Raw genomic sequence first — 16001 nt, 5'->3', positions numbered from 1 at the left:
GCCTAAAAGCATCCTCTAGCCACAACTATGTTTACAATATACTATAACACTGCCTGTCAAACCTTATTGCTTAAAAATTTTATAAAAACATGACCAATTAGTCTTTTGGAAATTGTTGTCTTTTGGACATTTGTTGAAAGTGCTTTTTTTTTTTTATATGTTTTGCATTATTGTACATCTTGTGCTGTTCTTCAGTCATGAAATGTCAAACTACCTTCACTCTGTGTTTCCTCCTTCAGGCCACAATAACCCTGCAGGTTTCCTACATCCCTCCTCCAGGCATGGCACCCATATTCCAGCCTCCCCCACAGCCAGAGGCCCAGCACACCCCTGTGGAGCTGGACACAGTTACAGGTCAGACTATTAAAAAAACACATTATACTGTATAGTCCTCATTCATATATACACTTGCTGAGCACTTTATTAGGAACACTATAGTCTCAATACATTTCCTTACGAAGTCTTCTGCAGTTGTAGCCCATCAATGTTTGACGTGTTGTGCATTCTGAAATGCTATTCTGCTCAATACGATTGTACAGAGTGGTTATCTGAGTTATCGCAGCTTTTCTATCAGCTTGCACCAGTCTGGCCATTCTCCGTTTACTTCTCTTATCAACAAGGTGTTTCCGTCTGCATAAATGCCGCTCAATGGATGTTTTTTGTTTTTAGCACCATTCAGAGTAAACTCTAGAGAGTGTTGTGTGTGAAAATCCCAGGAGATCAGCAGTTACAGAAATACTCAAACCAGTCCATCTGGCACCAACAATCATGCCATGGTTGAAGTCACAGAGATGAAATTTTTCCCCATTCTGATTGTTGATGTGAACATTAACGGCAGCTCCTGACGCATATCTGCATGATTTTATGTTCTTTCCAAAAGTTCCAATACACTAGAATTGGCCACATTATGAAAACTTTCTGACAAGTGTCATCTCAGATCAGGTGTGTTTACCTTCCCTTGTGGTGTGACCAGAAGTGCATTGCATCAGCAGTGTGGGAGGCAGAGGTTCGCATCTGCAAGTAATCTTAAAACCAGCAAGTAATTAAGTTTGCATAATCAGTGACGAGCCTGATTCAGAGGTAAACTTTTCCCTATAACACTAGCTTTTTACCCCACTGATGGTTAGGTTTTTGGTTTGGGGTTTGAGTTGGAGAGGTTTTTACAGCTGAAAACAACTCACTTTACACCACCAAATTCTTTGAAAAGTCCATTAGAAGATTTTATGTGCTTTCTGCCAGTCAATCATTTTGCGTATTGTAGTAGTTGGGGCGGATCTAGAAGTGCTGTGAAAATAATTAATTTATTTATGTTATGCATATTAAAAGATTCTTTTAAATTACCTGATTTGATTAACAGTCATTCTTAATGACCGATTTAAGCAACAAAATAAATATTTCACATAATGATAATTTGATGGGATTTTGTTAGTCAGTAGATAAATATGTAGATCAGCACTTTGATCAAGAACATGACGATTGATCTAGTGGTACATTTTTGCCTTTAGTTTTTAGAGGTTTTGGATTCTAATTCGCCCAAATCTAACTTTTTATTTTAATAAACCAAGATTGCATCTGTACGTCAGTGGATGGGTGTTACATTTTAAAACTAAAATGCAATAACAGATGGGGGTAGACGAGAGTTGCGGAAACACAGACACATTTATTGACTGTTCTGTATATGAAAAAACAGTGAAATCAAAAAGTTCAGACAGTGACAACCACAAACTCTGGGCTCCAGCAGTGGGAACCCAGAAAAAAGTCAATATGCACCTGAGCACCCGTGAACGAGATGATACAGCTAACAAACACCCTCCTCCCATCGCACAACCCAGCCATGGAACACTCAGTTTATATAGGGAGGAAACGCACTGCGCGCCAATGCACCCCATCAACAATCAGCTGCTGGTTACCCCACACTTTAGAGCGATTAACAAGAGAGAGGGAGAGAAAGAGAAAAAGACAACACACTCTTCAAGCAAGCCATCACAATGGGGGACAAGAGCACGAGCTGCGGAAAAAACTGCTTACATTAAAAGACACTGATAACAGCCGCAATGAACACTTATCATAACATTCAAAATAACACATTCCAGTGCCAGATCACCAGTCAAAACACACAGAGATGAAATAGAAACTCCAATTCAAGAACTGGAGAAGTTTCTTCTGGATTATACACATACCTGACGAACCCATCTCAACCCATAACCGACAGCGATTAATCTAATAATCATTCAGCGAATACTTGGAAACAACAGAGAAATTCATATTTGACCTTTTTTTTCATGTATTTGTCCATGTGGTGATTTTTGTCAACCCACGAGAGCCCAAACACTGTACTCGTGCTGCAATAGTAGGTATGTGAATGGTCGATGCTGTGATTGGCCACTGCTGCAAACAATCACAGGATTCATCGCTGCTCTAATCATTCAAACTATGGGTCTGTAGTCATTTGCGCATTCTGTGAGAATTTAGGCAGTTCTACATGAATAAACTCCTACACAAAGCTAACATCAACTATAATATACTTACATATATATTTAGTACCTTTGAATACCTAAGTTGAATGCTTTTTCTTAGCGTGGCATTTGCCACCTTATGCCACCCCGTTATATCCCCCCCTGAGTAGTTGAAGTGGATCATTCAGGTTAAACACCATTTTCAAATTAATATCAGTGGTCAGCTGAGGGTGCTATTTTACTACTGTTGTTTTTGACTGTAAGACCAGGCACTATTGCACTTTCTTTACAACAGTGATGGTGTCAACAGCAAGGTATAGCATAGAGGGGGGCATGTCTAAATCGGGGAGCTAAGTTCTGCGGTTCCAGAATGGCTAACACTGCTTACAACACCTTCAAGAGGATACTAGAGTTCAATTGCCTAGATTTGATTTCACCATAATTCACACTTAGAATGTCTGTCTGTGTTGAGATTCTGTCTAAGACTTTTATAATAATCTTATAGTACAAACCCAACCAAGGGTGACAAACAATGTCAGACAAAATAGATGACATTAATACGCTTTACATTTGTGTGATGTGACTCATTTCCAAGGGTCTAACCCTTTGCTGTATGCTTCATCCTGAAACCATTCATCAGATTTAGCCCTATCTGAAATTTCATCTACAAATTTTCATCTGATCTTGTATCTAGACTACATCTGATACTAATAAAACATATTGCTTTGGGATTACAAAGATAGTGTGTATCTCATTATGCAGGCAGGTATGCAATGTTGTTGAATGTGTGTGTTGTGTTTGATTTGTGATTGTTTAGTGTTCTCATTGGACACTATGGGTGAGGAGGACACAGAGAGTATGCTTATGATGGAGGCGGTGGAGGAGCCTGAACCCACTCCAGGGCCCCAGGGTCAGGATATCAGGACTCCTACTGCACCACCCAAAAAGTCCCCACCAAACATTAACCAGGGCCATAAGAAAAATAAACACCACAGCAACAAATCCCCACTGTCCAACAAACCCCAGGACCTCCAGGTATGTGTGCATGAGTATGGATCTTTGTTATTACACACCTACTGTATAGGTTGTGTTTATAAATTGACATTGCTCTTTGTCATATGTGGCTAGTATCTAAAGGCCTCAGGAAATATGCCTCCATTTTTGCCTCCACCAACAGTTGCTTATGAGCTGTAATAACACTATTAATTAAGTGTTCCCCAGTGCTCATCTCATGTGGCTCGGTGGACTCCTTAATCAAATGTACTCTTATGTCCTTGTCAAATGTACTCTTGACAGTCCTTGTGCAGTTCAGCAACGTATAAGGGCTGACATTTTCACTGTCTGCTTCTGGTTTGAAAACACTGCCACCTTGTGGTAACATGAAGTTGCAGATTCAATAACCCGCCGATTTGTTTTCTTTCTTTTTTTGTGTGTGCGGCTATGGCAAACTTAAGCAAATTTTTCTTAAGAAAAGAGATTCTGCTCTACTTATTAATAAAAAATTAGTAAGAAAATTGAAAAGCAATATTCAAGAATACTAGATCAAAAAGCTATATATATATATATATATATATATATATATATATATATATATATATATATATATATATATATATATATATATATATATATATTTGATTTGCAATATCCTGTATATTTACATTTTGAAATATGCTCTTTAATTCTTATCAATAATCTGTAATAATCTTATATACTTATTAATAAAACAGTAATCTGAAAATGGAAGAAAAATGCAAGAATAACCGAAACAAAACTTATTTTTTTGTTAGATGTTCAATATACTGTCTATTTACATGTAGATTTAGGCATTTAACAGACAGTATGCTCTTATCAAAAAATTGCTTTGCTATATATATATATATATATATATATATATATATATATATATATATATATATATATATATATATATATATGTAAGTCTTCTATTTCTTGTGCGATTCTGTTGTCCTTTCAATTCATGTTCCTCTTATAATTTTAGGTACGGCTGCGCATTATTGAGGGAAGACAGCTCCCTGGTGTCAACATAAAACCAGTTGTCAAGGTTACAGTTGGAGGTCAGACAAAGAGAACACGTATCAAGAAGGGCAATAATCCATATTTTGATGAGGTGACTGTTTGTGGGAGGCTTTTGTATAATTTTCTCAGCAAGCATAATACTATTTGATAACATTTTACAGTAAGGATATATTTGTTAACATAAACTAACAATGTAAAAATCATTTTAAATAATTTATTAATCTTGGCTTATATTCATTTCTATTAATTCCGTTAACATTAGTTAAAGCATTATGAGCTAACATGAACAAATTAATGAACAATGGTATTTTGTTAAATTAAAATTAATACATGTTGTTATTTTTTCATTGTAAGTTTCCACATAAATAATTATTTTTGTTATTATCCTCACACCAACATATTTATTTGTATTAATGTACATACTTTCTGTCTTTACCTCAGACTTTCTTTCTGAACTTCTATGAGAAACCTTCAGATCTTTTTGATGAACCTATCTTTATAACAGTAAGTTTTACTATTATCATCATTATTAATGTAGTCATATTAATGCTGGTGTGGTTCTTTAACCCAAATATGTTCTATTTAAGTGAAAGCTGCAATTATATTGTCTCTGTCCATTCTAAGGTATTTGACTCCAAGTCACTGCGCAAAGATTCTGTCATTGGAGAATTCAAGGTAGATTTACTCCCTATTTCCTTTATTTCATCCTTTTCTCCTTCTCCTATTATATATCTCCTATTAATTATATTTGTCATTTGGTGGCTTCTTCTAATTTCCAATGATTTCCAGGATTTCTTTGTGTTTGTTTTCTTTAGTGGTGACAAGGTTTTCCTCTGATCTTACATTTTCAGGACACAGGTCTGTGCATTACAGATTTTGCTAATAATAGTGCTGATTTTATGTCTTTGTTTTCTCTCCCAGCTGGATGTTGGCATGGTGTATAATGAACACCGTAAGTACTACATAGTCATAATGTGATGTAATATCTCTTTTTAAAGGCCTTATGGTTGTATCTTATTGTGTAAAATATATATTTTATATAGACATCCCTGTTTTGAGTCAAAAATGTCAAGTTTGGGATTCAAATAATCCTTTCACCTCTACAATTTTGTTAAATCTATAAAGATAAAATATTTTTACCATGCCATTTTTAACAAAACTGTTGTTTTCTATTGAACAGGACATGCATTTCTCAGGAAATGGTTGTTGCTGGCAGACTCTGATGATCTGTCTGCAGGGGCCAGGGGTTATTTGAAGGTCAGCATGTTTGTGCTGGCCGCAGGTGATGAGCCTCCGGTGAGTTAAAGATAAATGAATAGCTTATAATTCCACTGTATCATTTTAAGCCTAATCATTCTAGCACTAAGTCCAGAGCATTTAATTAGTACTGTAGCTATGTTTTGAACTTCTTGGGAACATTTCCTTAATGATCTTTCTTGTATGCTGTGTTAGATGGATAAGAAAGAGAGTCTAGAAGAAAAGGAAGATGTCGAAGGGAACCTGTTGAGACCAGCAGGTCTTACCCTGAGAGGAGCCACCTTTACTCTCAGAGTTTACAGGGCAGAAGATCTGCCTCAGAGTGAGTATCACAATAGCCTATGTGTGAATGTACTGTATATGCATTTTTATTTCTGTTTGCAAATATTATTCCTCCCTCCGCTTTGTACAGTGGATGATGCACTAATGGATGGCATGAAACAGTTCCTTGGTTTCGAAACCAACAGAAAGAACCTTGTGGATCCAATGGTGGAGGTTAACTTTGCAGGAAAAACGGTACTTAGAGGTTCATCGTGAGATTCAACATTAACCGGCTACTTATGGGATATTGATGTTATATTTTATATCTCTAGATCTGTGGCAAGATTCTGGAGAAGAATTCCAACCCTCAGTGGAACCATAGCCTCACTCTCCCCATCAGGGTAAAGAACATAAACAATGGGTTTATATATGCCAGACAAATCCTTCATATCATCCATTAACAGTCTGTTCATCCCTCCAGTTCCCATCCATGTGTGAAAAGATGAGGATACGTATTTTAGATTGGTGAGTCAAAATTCTGTTTTTTATTTCTTTGAAACGTAATCTTTGTAAATCAGTGTCTCTCTCTCTGATACAGATACATTGCAGCCACACTGTACGTAACTGTTAATGTGAATTGCTTTTTTTCTGAGGAACATGTTTGTGCTATGTTACATGCATTCACATTCTCTCAGGGATCGAGCCAGCCACAATGATGTAATTGGCACTACACACTTATGCATGTCCAAAATCTCAGCCTCTGGGGGAAATATTGAAGGTATGCTTTAAATTGTGCTAAACTGTGTTTTTAGTGTCTAGATTTGAGCCCAAAATAGGGTTTGATTTAAAGTTATATTCTGGGTTCAATACAAGTTAAGCTCAATCAACAGCATTTGTGGCATAATGTTGCTTACCACAAAAATTTATTTTGACTCATTCCTCCTTTCCTTAAAAATAAATAAAGCAAATATCGGGGACCTTGGTAGCTCAGCGAGCTATGACGCTGGGTTACCCTCCTCGTGGTCATGATATAATGGTTCTCACTCTATGGTAAGTTGTGCGCAGAAATCGTGGAGAATAGTGTGAGCCTCAACACATGCTAAGTCTCCGCCCAGCAAGCCTCGTCATAAGATGAGCGGGCACAGTGCTGACTGTCTCAGAAGGCGGGGTAACTGAGATTTGTCCTCCACCACCAGGTGAGCAACTGCGGCACCACAAGGTCCTAGAGATCATTGGAAATTGGCATGCCAAATTGGGGAGAAGGTGATAAAAAAACAAAAGGCAAATATTTGGATGTCAGTGTGGCACTTACAATGGAAGTGAATGGGGGCAAGTCCATAAACCTTAATATTCTCAGGGGCAAATCAATCAATCAATCAATCAATCAATGCTTTATGAAGGACAGACAAATACAAATAAACAGTTGTGTCACTTTTGCACATGGCATTTCAGTGCAAATAGGCTTACCTGCATCTTATTCACTAACCACCTGCAATCATCTTTAGCAGGCACAATCAGCGCTGATATTGTGCTGCATCTTCAATATTTACATGAAGTCATTGTCATTCCTTACTGTGCAAATACACCTCCTTTCTATGTAAATTAGGCACATTAAAGATTTAGCTTCATTCACAAACTCCGTGCAATTTACCCTGCACAATTCACATCGTGCTATTACCGCCAAATGAAAGTAGGCGGTAAAAGGAATTTTATTTAAAATTGACGTTGTGACCATTTTCAACCGATCATTTCAGCAGTAATTAATCAAATAATCATCAAGCATTATAGGTAGAAGTGATTCAAGCGATGAGCATTATAAGCGCACGTGTCACCAAGCGCACGTTCTGCATGTTTAAGAGACGATCCAGGTGTCGGGATCAAAGTGATGCTGTTCAATTCCAGCAAATACGGTGGTCTGCGGCACCCTCAGCTAAATTGCACTCAGAATCGGACCACAAGATCAGAATTGCACGTGCAAATTGCCTTCAGCAGTGAATTTGCGTTCATTTCTGTAGTGAATCAGGCACTAAATTAGTGCAGTTAGCGTGTGCAAAAAAACGGCACTTTTAGCGGACACTATTCATTCTTAGTGAATCTGCCTTCACTGTTACAAAAGTATAGCCAAAAGACATAAACAATATGTGTGTTAACATGATTTTAATGTGACAAAATTGCTTACTAACTTATTCAGTGTAAAGTTATAGCCAATTTTAAAACTTTGTTGCCATGATGATGTAATGTCTAACAAACCCTCAAATGACTGTAAAAATTATGATATAAAGAACTTGACAGTTCAAAAAAATACATGAGTTTTAACAGACAAATTCATGTAAGTGCTTTTATAAAATGATAGGTTTAATAATGAAAGAAAAGGATGGATGAGCCTAAATTAATTTTTGCTGTAATTAACATTATGCCACAAATGCTGTCAGTTGAGTTTAACTTTTATTGAACCTGGAATATTCCTTTTAGGCTGCCCTTACACAAAAATTCTCGAGTTCTCACAAACTTGCCGCAAATTTCCCACTCATGATTTTCACTGGCAAATGAGCTTGTGATTCATGGCAAATGTTTGCCAGAAGTTTGCAACACTTAACCTATAGTGGTGAACCTGCAGCAAACCTTTGGCATCAGCGAAGAGTTTGCTGCAAAGCTCATTTGTATGTGAAAATAATTTTGTGGGAAGTTTGCCAGAACTCTTTTTTTAAAGTTGTTAAGTGGTAGTGGCCATTCAGTGTTTGTGGCCTAGAGGATTCCTCAATGTCTCTACAGCCTTGTACAACTGCTTGTTGGTTTGCCCTTCGGTTACAATGTTAAATCATTTGATGTGTATTGGTGTTGAATTGTATGTAACATAACTGTTAAACTAACAAGCATTTCAAATGTGAGCCAAAACACTACTTATAGCTGTTTGCATACTGATTGTATGTCCTGGTTTTGTATCACTTTGTCTTGTTGTTATGTCATGAATTGGCTGTGAGTTGACACTGTGTGTTGGGGAATGTGGTGTGTTGTTGGTTCTTGTGTTGTTTGAGGCAGAGACAGAGATGATACTGACTACCATTTATTTGCTAACTTTAACATCCAAGCTCTTTTCAAGAGATTTAATTTGAAGTGTAACTTTGCTGACACTTGACAGTAATATAGTTTTGTAGCATTTTTGTAGGATTGCCGGGCTGCAAATTTTCTGGCAAAACTACCTCTACGCCTTGTGCAGATATGAGTATTACTATAGGCATGTGCATGAGGCAGGTTCATAATATTAGTGGAACTGTCTGCATCATTTGTCTATCCCTTCTATACATTTTATTGTCTCAAATTCTTTATTTCTCTATGCACTCAGATGAGTTGCCTTCCAGGACCTCCAACAGCACCAGTATGTGCACCTCTCTCTGTCTCTTAAATCTGTGTACTGCCCTTCCTGACCAGTAGATCACACCTAAGCTTTGAATTTGGGCTTATGGTGGGCTTGTAGTGCTTGTAGATGTGATAAGGGCAGTTTGTGACCTATAGCTTTTATTCTGCTGGTCATCAGAGTAGGCGTTTTTCATGAATTAATGGTAATATTATGTGTCACAGAATCTACATCAACAAGCAATATGGTTATTTGTTTCTATTTACATTAGTTTAATTTCTTATTTATATTTTTTACTGCGTCTACAGATAGAAAGATGAATGCTGTATTACACTGCATCTAATTCTTGCCATCTTTTTACATTTTTTGCCAATAAGTGGATGATAATGTAGGCTTCCTACCCACCTTTGGCCCCTGCTACGTCAATGTGTACGGGAGCCCTCGAGAGTTCTCTGCCTTCTCAGACCCGCATGAAGCACTAAACTATGGAAAGGTGAGATTCACTAAATAGAAACAAATAATTAATGCTATTACATGGTGCAGTTTCCACACAACACTACAAAGCACAACTGTAGGACAATATGATTTAAACTGCTAATAACACAATGAGCAGTATTTCATATTTTTTACTAAGAGTTGATCACAAACTCTTTACAATTCTTAAAGGGATTGTTCAACCAAAGATGAAAATGCATTATGTACTATTTTGTGTTGTTTCAAACCTGTATGACTTTCTTTTTCCTGAGGACCACAAAAGGAGATGTTGGGTAGTATTTTAGTCTCAGTCACAATTTATTTTCATTGTATATCTATAAAGTTAATATCGACTAAGGCTGTCATTCTGCCAAATATCTATTTTTGTGTTACACAAAAAAAAAAGAAAAAAAAAAAAAAAAAAGCCATACAGCTTAGGAACAACATGATGGTGAGTAAATGATGACAGAAGTTTCCTTTTTGAGTAACTAGCTTTAATATTCCTAACTATTTCAGAAGAGTATCAAAGTGGATGTGTGTGTGTGTGTGTGTGTGTGTGTGTGTGTGTGTGTTCTGATACAGGGAGAGGGTGTAGCTTATCGAGGGCGGGTGCTTTTGGAGCTCATTACAAAGTTGTCCGATCATGTGGAACAAAAAGTTGAAGACATACACCCTGATGACCTTCTAGTAGTGGAGGTGAGAAATCACAGCTAACGCTATTGTGTGATCATTGGATTCACCATCAGACCTGAAATTGTGTGACCTGGGATACGTTGTTCAATGGAACTGAAGGTCCTCTCTGTTGTGTTATGTCTTATAGAAATTTATGCGGAAGAGGAAATACTCTCTGTTTGCTGCTTTCTACTCCGCCACTCTTCTTCAGGATGTGGATGATGCAATTCAGTTTGAAGTCAGTATTGGGAACTATGGAAACAAGTTTGACAACACCTGTCTGCCTCTAGCCTCCACCACTCAATTCAGTAGGGCTGTGTTTGATGGTGAGAAACCACCCATATCTGAAAATATTTTTGCTGAATGACAGATCTATAAAGGGTTTGTTCCACCAAGTATGACATTGAAAGCATTTATTTACTCAGTGTCATGCTTTTCTAAACCTGTGTCACTTTCTTTCCTCCATGTAACACAAATGACATACGTAATTATACAGAATGTACACACTGCTCTTTTCCATGCAATGAAAATAATAATTGTGAATCAATAAACTGACATTAGTTTTCCAGTAACATTTCTTTTTTAATTTTGATCTCATCAATATATAATTCTCAAGTGTTTAACAACAGTTACACTGTTTGCCTATACAGGATGCCATTATTATTACCTGGCATGGGGAAATGTGAAACCTGTAGTGGTCTTGTCTTCAGAGTGGGAAGACATTGGTCCTCGCATAGAGGCCCTAAACATGCTGCTCTGCATAGTTGACCGGCTGGTGAGTAATGTTAATTCATGCAACTTAGCAGTAAACTCTCTTTGAATAAAAACTGCTTCAGTCAATTTAAAACTTATTAACATATTAAAGAAGTAGAGTAACTGTATTTTATATCATATAAATTATAATTTCATAATGAATAATTTTCATATTCATATTAGGAATCAAACTTGGAGCAGGTACAACTGGAACTAAAAGCAAGAAGTGACCAACAGGAAGTGGAGCAAAGGGTTATCCAGCTGCTTGATGATGTCATAGCCGACTGCAGGTTCAAATGTGCTCAGTTGTTTTGTGAAGGTACAGTATATCGCACACTATGACAGACTAATGTTTTCATTTATGTGTGTTTGTGTACTGTAGTGAGGAGCTCCCTGAGGTGGATAAATGGCCCTGTGTGACTCCGTTGGATAAAGCTCTGAGGAATCTACGCAAGATTAACATGGAGCAGATCATGCAGGCCGCTTCGGCACTCAAGCATGGCCCAGAGACTGAGTTGAGTGCAGTGCTGGAGCAGGCTGACGACTGGGTCCTACGACTACGCCACCTCGCTGAGGAGGTAAAAGAGAGAAATGCACATGCTTGACACTTTGAGTGTATGCAGGTGACACAAGTTTTAGTCTGGCTAATATTACTTCCTGAACATATTATCTTCTCACTTTTGTTTTCTCTATTACTATTCAAATGGTTAATTAATTTGTAGTCTTTCTTTCTTTCTTTCTTTCTTTCTTTCTTTCTTTCTTTCTTTCTTTCTTTCTTTCTTTCAGCCCCAGAACAGTCTTCCAGATATAATAATTTGGATGCTACAGGGGGACAGGAGAGTGGCCTACCACAGAATCCCGGCACACCAGGTTCTTTTCTCCCAGGGTTACTGCGGCAAGCATTGTGGCCAACTTCAGACATTTTTTATGAAGGTAAACAGTCTATCTGGAGGCAAATGGAACTGTATTAAAAGGGGTATTAATAAATACTCTCTCTTTCTCTGTTTGAAATGTTGTATTTAGTATCCACAGGAAGACGGGGGAGACTGTAAGATCCCAGCTCAGCTCAGGGTAAAGGTGTGGTTTGGATTGACTGCTGATATAAAGTTCTTCAACCAGTTTGCAGAGGGCAAACTATCTGTGTTCGCAGAAACGGTGAGTGGGCAGTTAAGCCATGTACAGTTTAAAACCTACAGTTTAGTGTTCATTAAAATGTAATGTAATTATGCTGAATTACAGTAATCATAAATAATCGCAGAAGAACTGCTTTTGTTTTAAGACAATAAATTACAGTTATGTTTGTCATAGATTCTTTTGATGAATGTCTTTAAAAGGATATTTCACCCAAAAATGAAATTCTCTCATCATTTACTCACCCTCATGCCATCCCAGATGTGTATGACTTTCTTTTTGTCTGCTGAACACAAACAAAGATTTTAAGAAGAATATTTCAGCTCTGTAGGTCCTTACAATGCAAGTTCATGGGTAAAAAAAAAATGTTGAAGCTCCAAAAAGCAGATAAAAGCAGCATAAATTAATCCATAAGAAAGTCATACACATCTTGGATGTCATGAGGGTAAGAAAATGATGAGAGAATTTACATTTTTGGGTGAACTATCCCTCTAATGGCTTCATTTTGAGTTGAAAAATCTTTAGTGGCTTTTTTTTTTTTTTTACCTACTGCGCATTATATTGCATTATAATCTACAGTATGAGAACCAGACTAAATTGGCCCTGGTGGGAAACTGGGGAACGACTAGTCTGACATACCCCAAGTTCAGTGACGTGACTGGCAGAATTAAACTGCCAAAGGAGAGCTTTAAACCTTCTCCAGGATGGAGCTGGGCGGGAGACTGGTACATCAGCCCAGAGAAAACGTGAGTATCATCTTATCGCTTTTATTATCTACTGATTTCAGAGTCCATCCAAATATTTTTCTTTGGGATTTTTGTAATAATTATCTGCATAGCAGTTTTGGACTTGTATTTTTTTGCTCAAACGATGCCCAGATTGCTGTATGATGCTGATGCTGGTCATATAAGCTTTCTGGAGGAAGTCTTTGAAAATCAGATGCGGTTGCCAGGAGGACAGTGGATTGGCATGTCAGAGGGGTACACAGATGTGGTCAGTGTGTAGTTATATCCATGCCTTTTTTTAGGTACAGTAAAGTTGTATTTTTTATGTAGATTGAAGTAGTTTACAAGGGAAATCCATTTTGTTCCTTATGTATCCACTGGGGGGCAGAATGGAGAAAAGGCTGTGCCTAAAGATGAGATAGAGTGTCCCCCTGGCTGGGTTTGGGGGGATACTGAGTGGAGCGAGGATCTAAAGCGTGCAGTAGATGATCAAGGTATGGAAAATTTGAGAGCTCTCTCCTACACACATGAGCCACGTGATGTCTGGTCTTTATTATTTAGTACAGAGCGTTGTCTGCACAATAAATCAGCTTCATAAAACATTATTCTGATTACCACTTTAGGGTGGGAATATGGAATAACCTTCCCTCCTGACCGCCGGCCGAAGTCTTGGGTTCCATCAGAGAAGATGTATCACACCAACCGCCGCAGACGCTGGATCCGACTCCGCCGTAGAGATATGCAGAAAATGGAAGCGCTCAGAAAAGTACTTCATTATATTGCATCAGTCATTAAAAAAGTGTCTGGCACACGTCATATTGGAGATATAAAGGTATAAGATATAAAAAAAGAGTACTCTTGGCACAAACCTCAGTTTGTTCCATTCAAAAATCAGGGAAATTCTGGTAAATCTCAGGGTGGCGTGACACGGAGAAATCTGTGTAGTCTCAGGAAGTCTTCCTCTGTCCCTGAACGCATCTGCTGAGAGGCAGATGGAGGTTGAGAGGACACCTAATTAATCGTTCCATCTGAGAAAAATCTGAAATCAATCCCACACCTATAATCAGCTTGGCAAAAAAAACCCAGGTCCAAATGTTGAGGCTCACCACAAATATGCTTAATGTTCATCATATGTGTGCGAGTGTATATATAGGTGTGTGTGTGTGTGTGTCTGTGTGACAGAGAGAAAAATAGAGAGTTAAAGAGTTGGAACAAACAAACAAACAAACAACTAAAATCAGTCTTAAATGGTCTTAGCTGGTTTAAGTCAGTCTCCCAGCCTGCCAAACCCTCGATTCAGCTGGTCAACAAACTGGTTTCCCTGTCTTTGGTACTAAAAATACCAAAACCCCCAATAAAAGCAGCCTATATGAGCAGAAAACAAACAAAAAAAAATAAAATAATAATAATAATAAAAAAACAAAGCATTAATGCAGTCTGGATAAGGCACACTTCGTTAATATTGTTAAGACTTAAAAAATTGGTCTTGAGATTAGTCACTACAATAAATGAACAATGATGTTGGACTGAAGAGCCTTGTCATATTTGCATTTTAGACTCTTCCAAACAATGAAGGGAAATGTGTGCTTGTGTAAGTTCTGTGTGAGAAACAAATAATAAGGCCTGTTTCACATTGCAGGCGTGAGCAGTTAAAAGGTTAGAGTAATCATATTAGAAGCTGAAGCAGTGCATCAGAGCGTAGCAGAAGTGTTGCAGCAGCAGTGCAGTGTGTTTCGGCACTGAGTCTATTTTTGTAGCATGGGGGGGTTAGTCAGACTGGTGGCGACCCAGTCTGAATCGGGCAGAGGAGTGTGATGAAGAGGGCATGGCATCTCTCTCTCTCTCTCTCGAACTGGCATCTCCGTCCCCCCTTAATTCCACTCTCCCACTGATCATCTGCACCGGCTGTGCACTCTCACGGCCCGGCCATGCCCTCCTCCTCGTCACAGAGATACACAGCTTTGGGGGATTCCAGGCTCACTTTGGGAGCCAGTTCCCCTAATGCTAACCAGCATGAATATTGCAAATATTGGTTATCTATGTGTAATCACGGTTTAAATTATTAAACTGAGTAGATGTTGGTGGCCAGTATATAAACCAAAGGATTTTGTATGAACAGGGAGGGTTAAGATTTGGGAACTAAAGCCGGTTTACATTCCATTCTATTATTTACTTATTTCCACATAGAGTGATCAAAAGGTATCAGGCCACATTTCAAAATTTATATATCTATATTTAAGTACTTAGATAAAAAAAATATCAAACCAGGTGGCACTGGTGGCAACTTCACTTGCCTTATCTCAGCATTTTTGGTATTACTTTTAAGTTTTAACCTACTGGTCCCAAAGTAATTTCAGTGGATGTATGATGTCAGTTACTTCTTGCCTTCGTTGCGTATTTTGTCTTTTATCATTTAAAAACCTAAACTTTCGTGAAAAGTTTTCTTGAAAAGTCTAATTTTGCTATCTAATCCCATGGCATTCATACATTTTTAAATGTGGCTTAAGTGTCCAAATACTTTTTGAGGACACTGTAAGTTTTAGTAAGTAAATTATGTTATATAATGTAATTTTACTTACAGGGGCCACTGTAAGAAAAATGACTTGAATTATCCTCATGGTGGCACTCTTTAAACACAGATTTAGAAACATTTCTATTGACTTGTACCTAACAACCTTTCTACTCTAGATAAGTTGAATTCCTCTTTAATCTGTTGCTCACTTATATAAAGTGCCAAATTTTTTCCATTTGTCACAGGTCATTGGACTGGCTGGTTAGGACCATACAGAAAATGCACATGAATTTACTATTTACTACCATAACCAGATTTGATTATGTTGGGTATTTCTGTGTGTGTGTGTGCCCATCCACCAACAG

At 37.7% G+C, this 16001-nt stretch overlaps 1 protein-coding gene across 2 annotated transcripts in view; it reads left to right on the top strand.

The window, feature by feature from the left end:
- Positions 1 to 16001, top strand: part of LOC127656262 (dysferlin-like) — a 122670-nt gene that overhangs the window by 16777 nt on the left and 89892 nt on the right. Inside the window, exons 5-29 of one of the 2 annotated variants that reach the window (XM_052144501.1) lie at positions 240 to 354; positions 3274 to 3491; positions 4459 to 4587; positions 4938 to 5000; positions 5121 to 5171; positions 5418 to 5448; positions 5677 to 5792; positions 5949 to 6075; positions 6166 to 6269; positions 6347 to 6415; positions 6496 to 6539; positions 6710 to 6792; positions 9358 to 9390; positions 9747 to 9862; positions 10426 to 10539; positions 10664 to 10841; positions 11166 to 11290; positions 11452 to 11558; positions 11651 to 11846; positions 12055 to 12201; positions 12292 to 12423; positions 12979 to 13145; positions 13278 to 13392; positions 13513 to 13618; positions 13748 to 13890. In XM_052144501.1, the coding sequence (XP_052000461.1) occupies positions 240 to 354; positions 3274 to 3491; positions 4459 to 4587; positions 4938 to 5000; positions 5121 to 5171; positions 5418 to 5448; positions 5677 to 5792; positions 5949 to 6075; positions 6166 to 6269; positions 6347 to 6415; positions 6496 to 6539; positions 6710 to 6792; positions 9358 to 9390; positions 9747 to 9862; positions 10426 to 10539; positions 10664 to 10841; positions 11166 to 11290; positions 11452 to 11558; positions 11651 to 11846; positions 12055 to 12201; positions 12292 to 12423; positions 12979 to 13145; positions 13278 to 13392; positions 13513 to 13618; positions 13748 to 13890 (2829 nt within the window). The remainder of the gene's footprint in view (positions 1 to 239; positions 355 to 3273; positions 3492 to 4458; positions 4588 to 4937; positions 5001 to 5120; positions 5172 to 5417; positions 5449 to 5676; positions 5793 to 5948; positions 6076 to 6165; positions 6270 to 6346; positions 6416 to 6495; positions 6540 to 6709; positions 6793 to 9357; positions 9391 to 9746; positions 9863 to 10425; positions 10540 to 10663; positions 10842 to 11165; positions 11291 to 11451; positions 11559 to 11650; positions 11847 to 12054; positions 12202 to 12291; positions 12424 to 12978; positions 13146 to 13277; positions 13393 to 13512; positions 13619 to 13747; positions 13891 to 16001) is intronic. The other variant, XM_052144510.1, reaches the window with a different exon arrangement.

Source organism: Xyrauchen texanus, chromosome 2, assembly GCF_025860055.1.
Source record: "Xyrauchen texanus isolate HMW12.3.18 chromosome 2, RBS_HiC_50CHRs, whole genome shotgun sequence".
In the NCBI taxonomy this organism is placed as follows: Eukaryota; Metazoa; Chordata; class Actinopteri; order Cypriniformes; family Catostomidae; genus Xyrauchen; species Xyrauchen texanus.
Note: the sequence above shows the minus strand (reverse complement) of the source record. Positions and strands in the feature narration are given on the sequence as shown.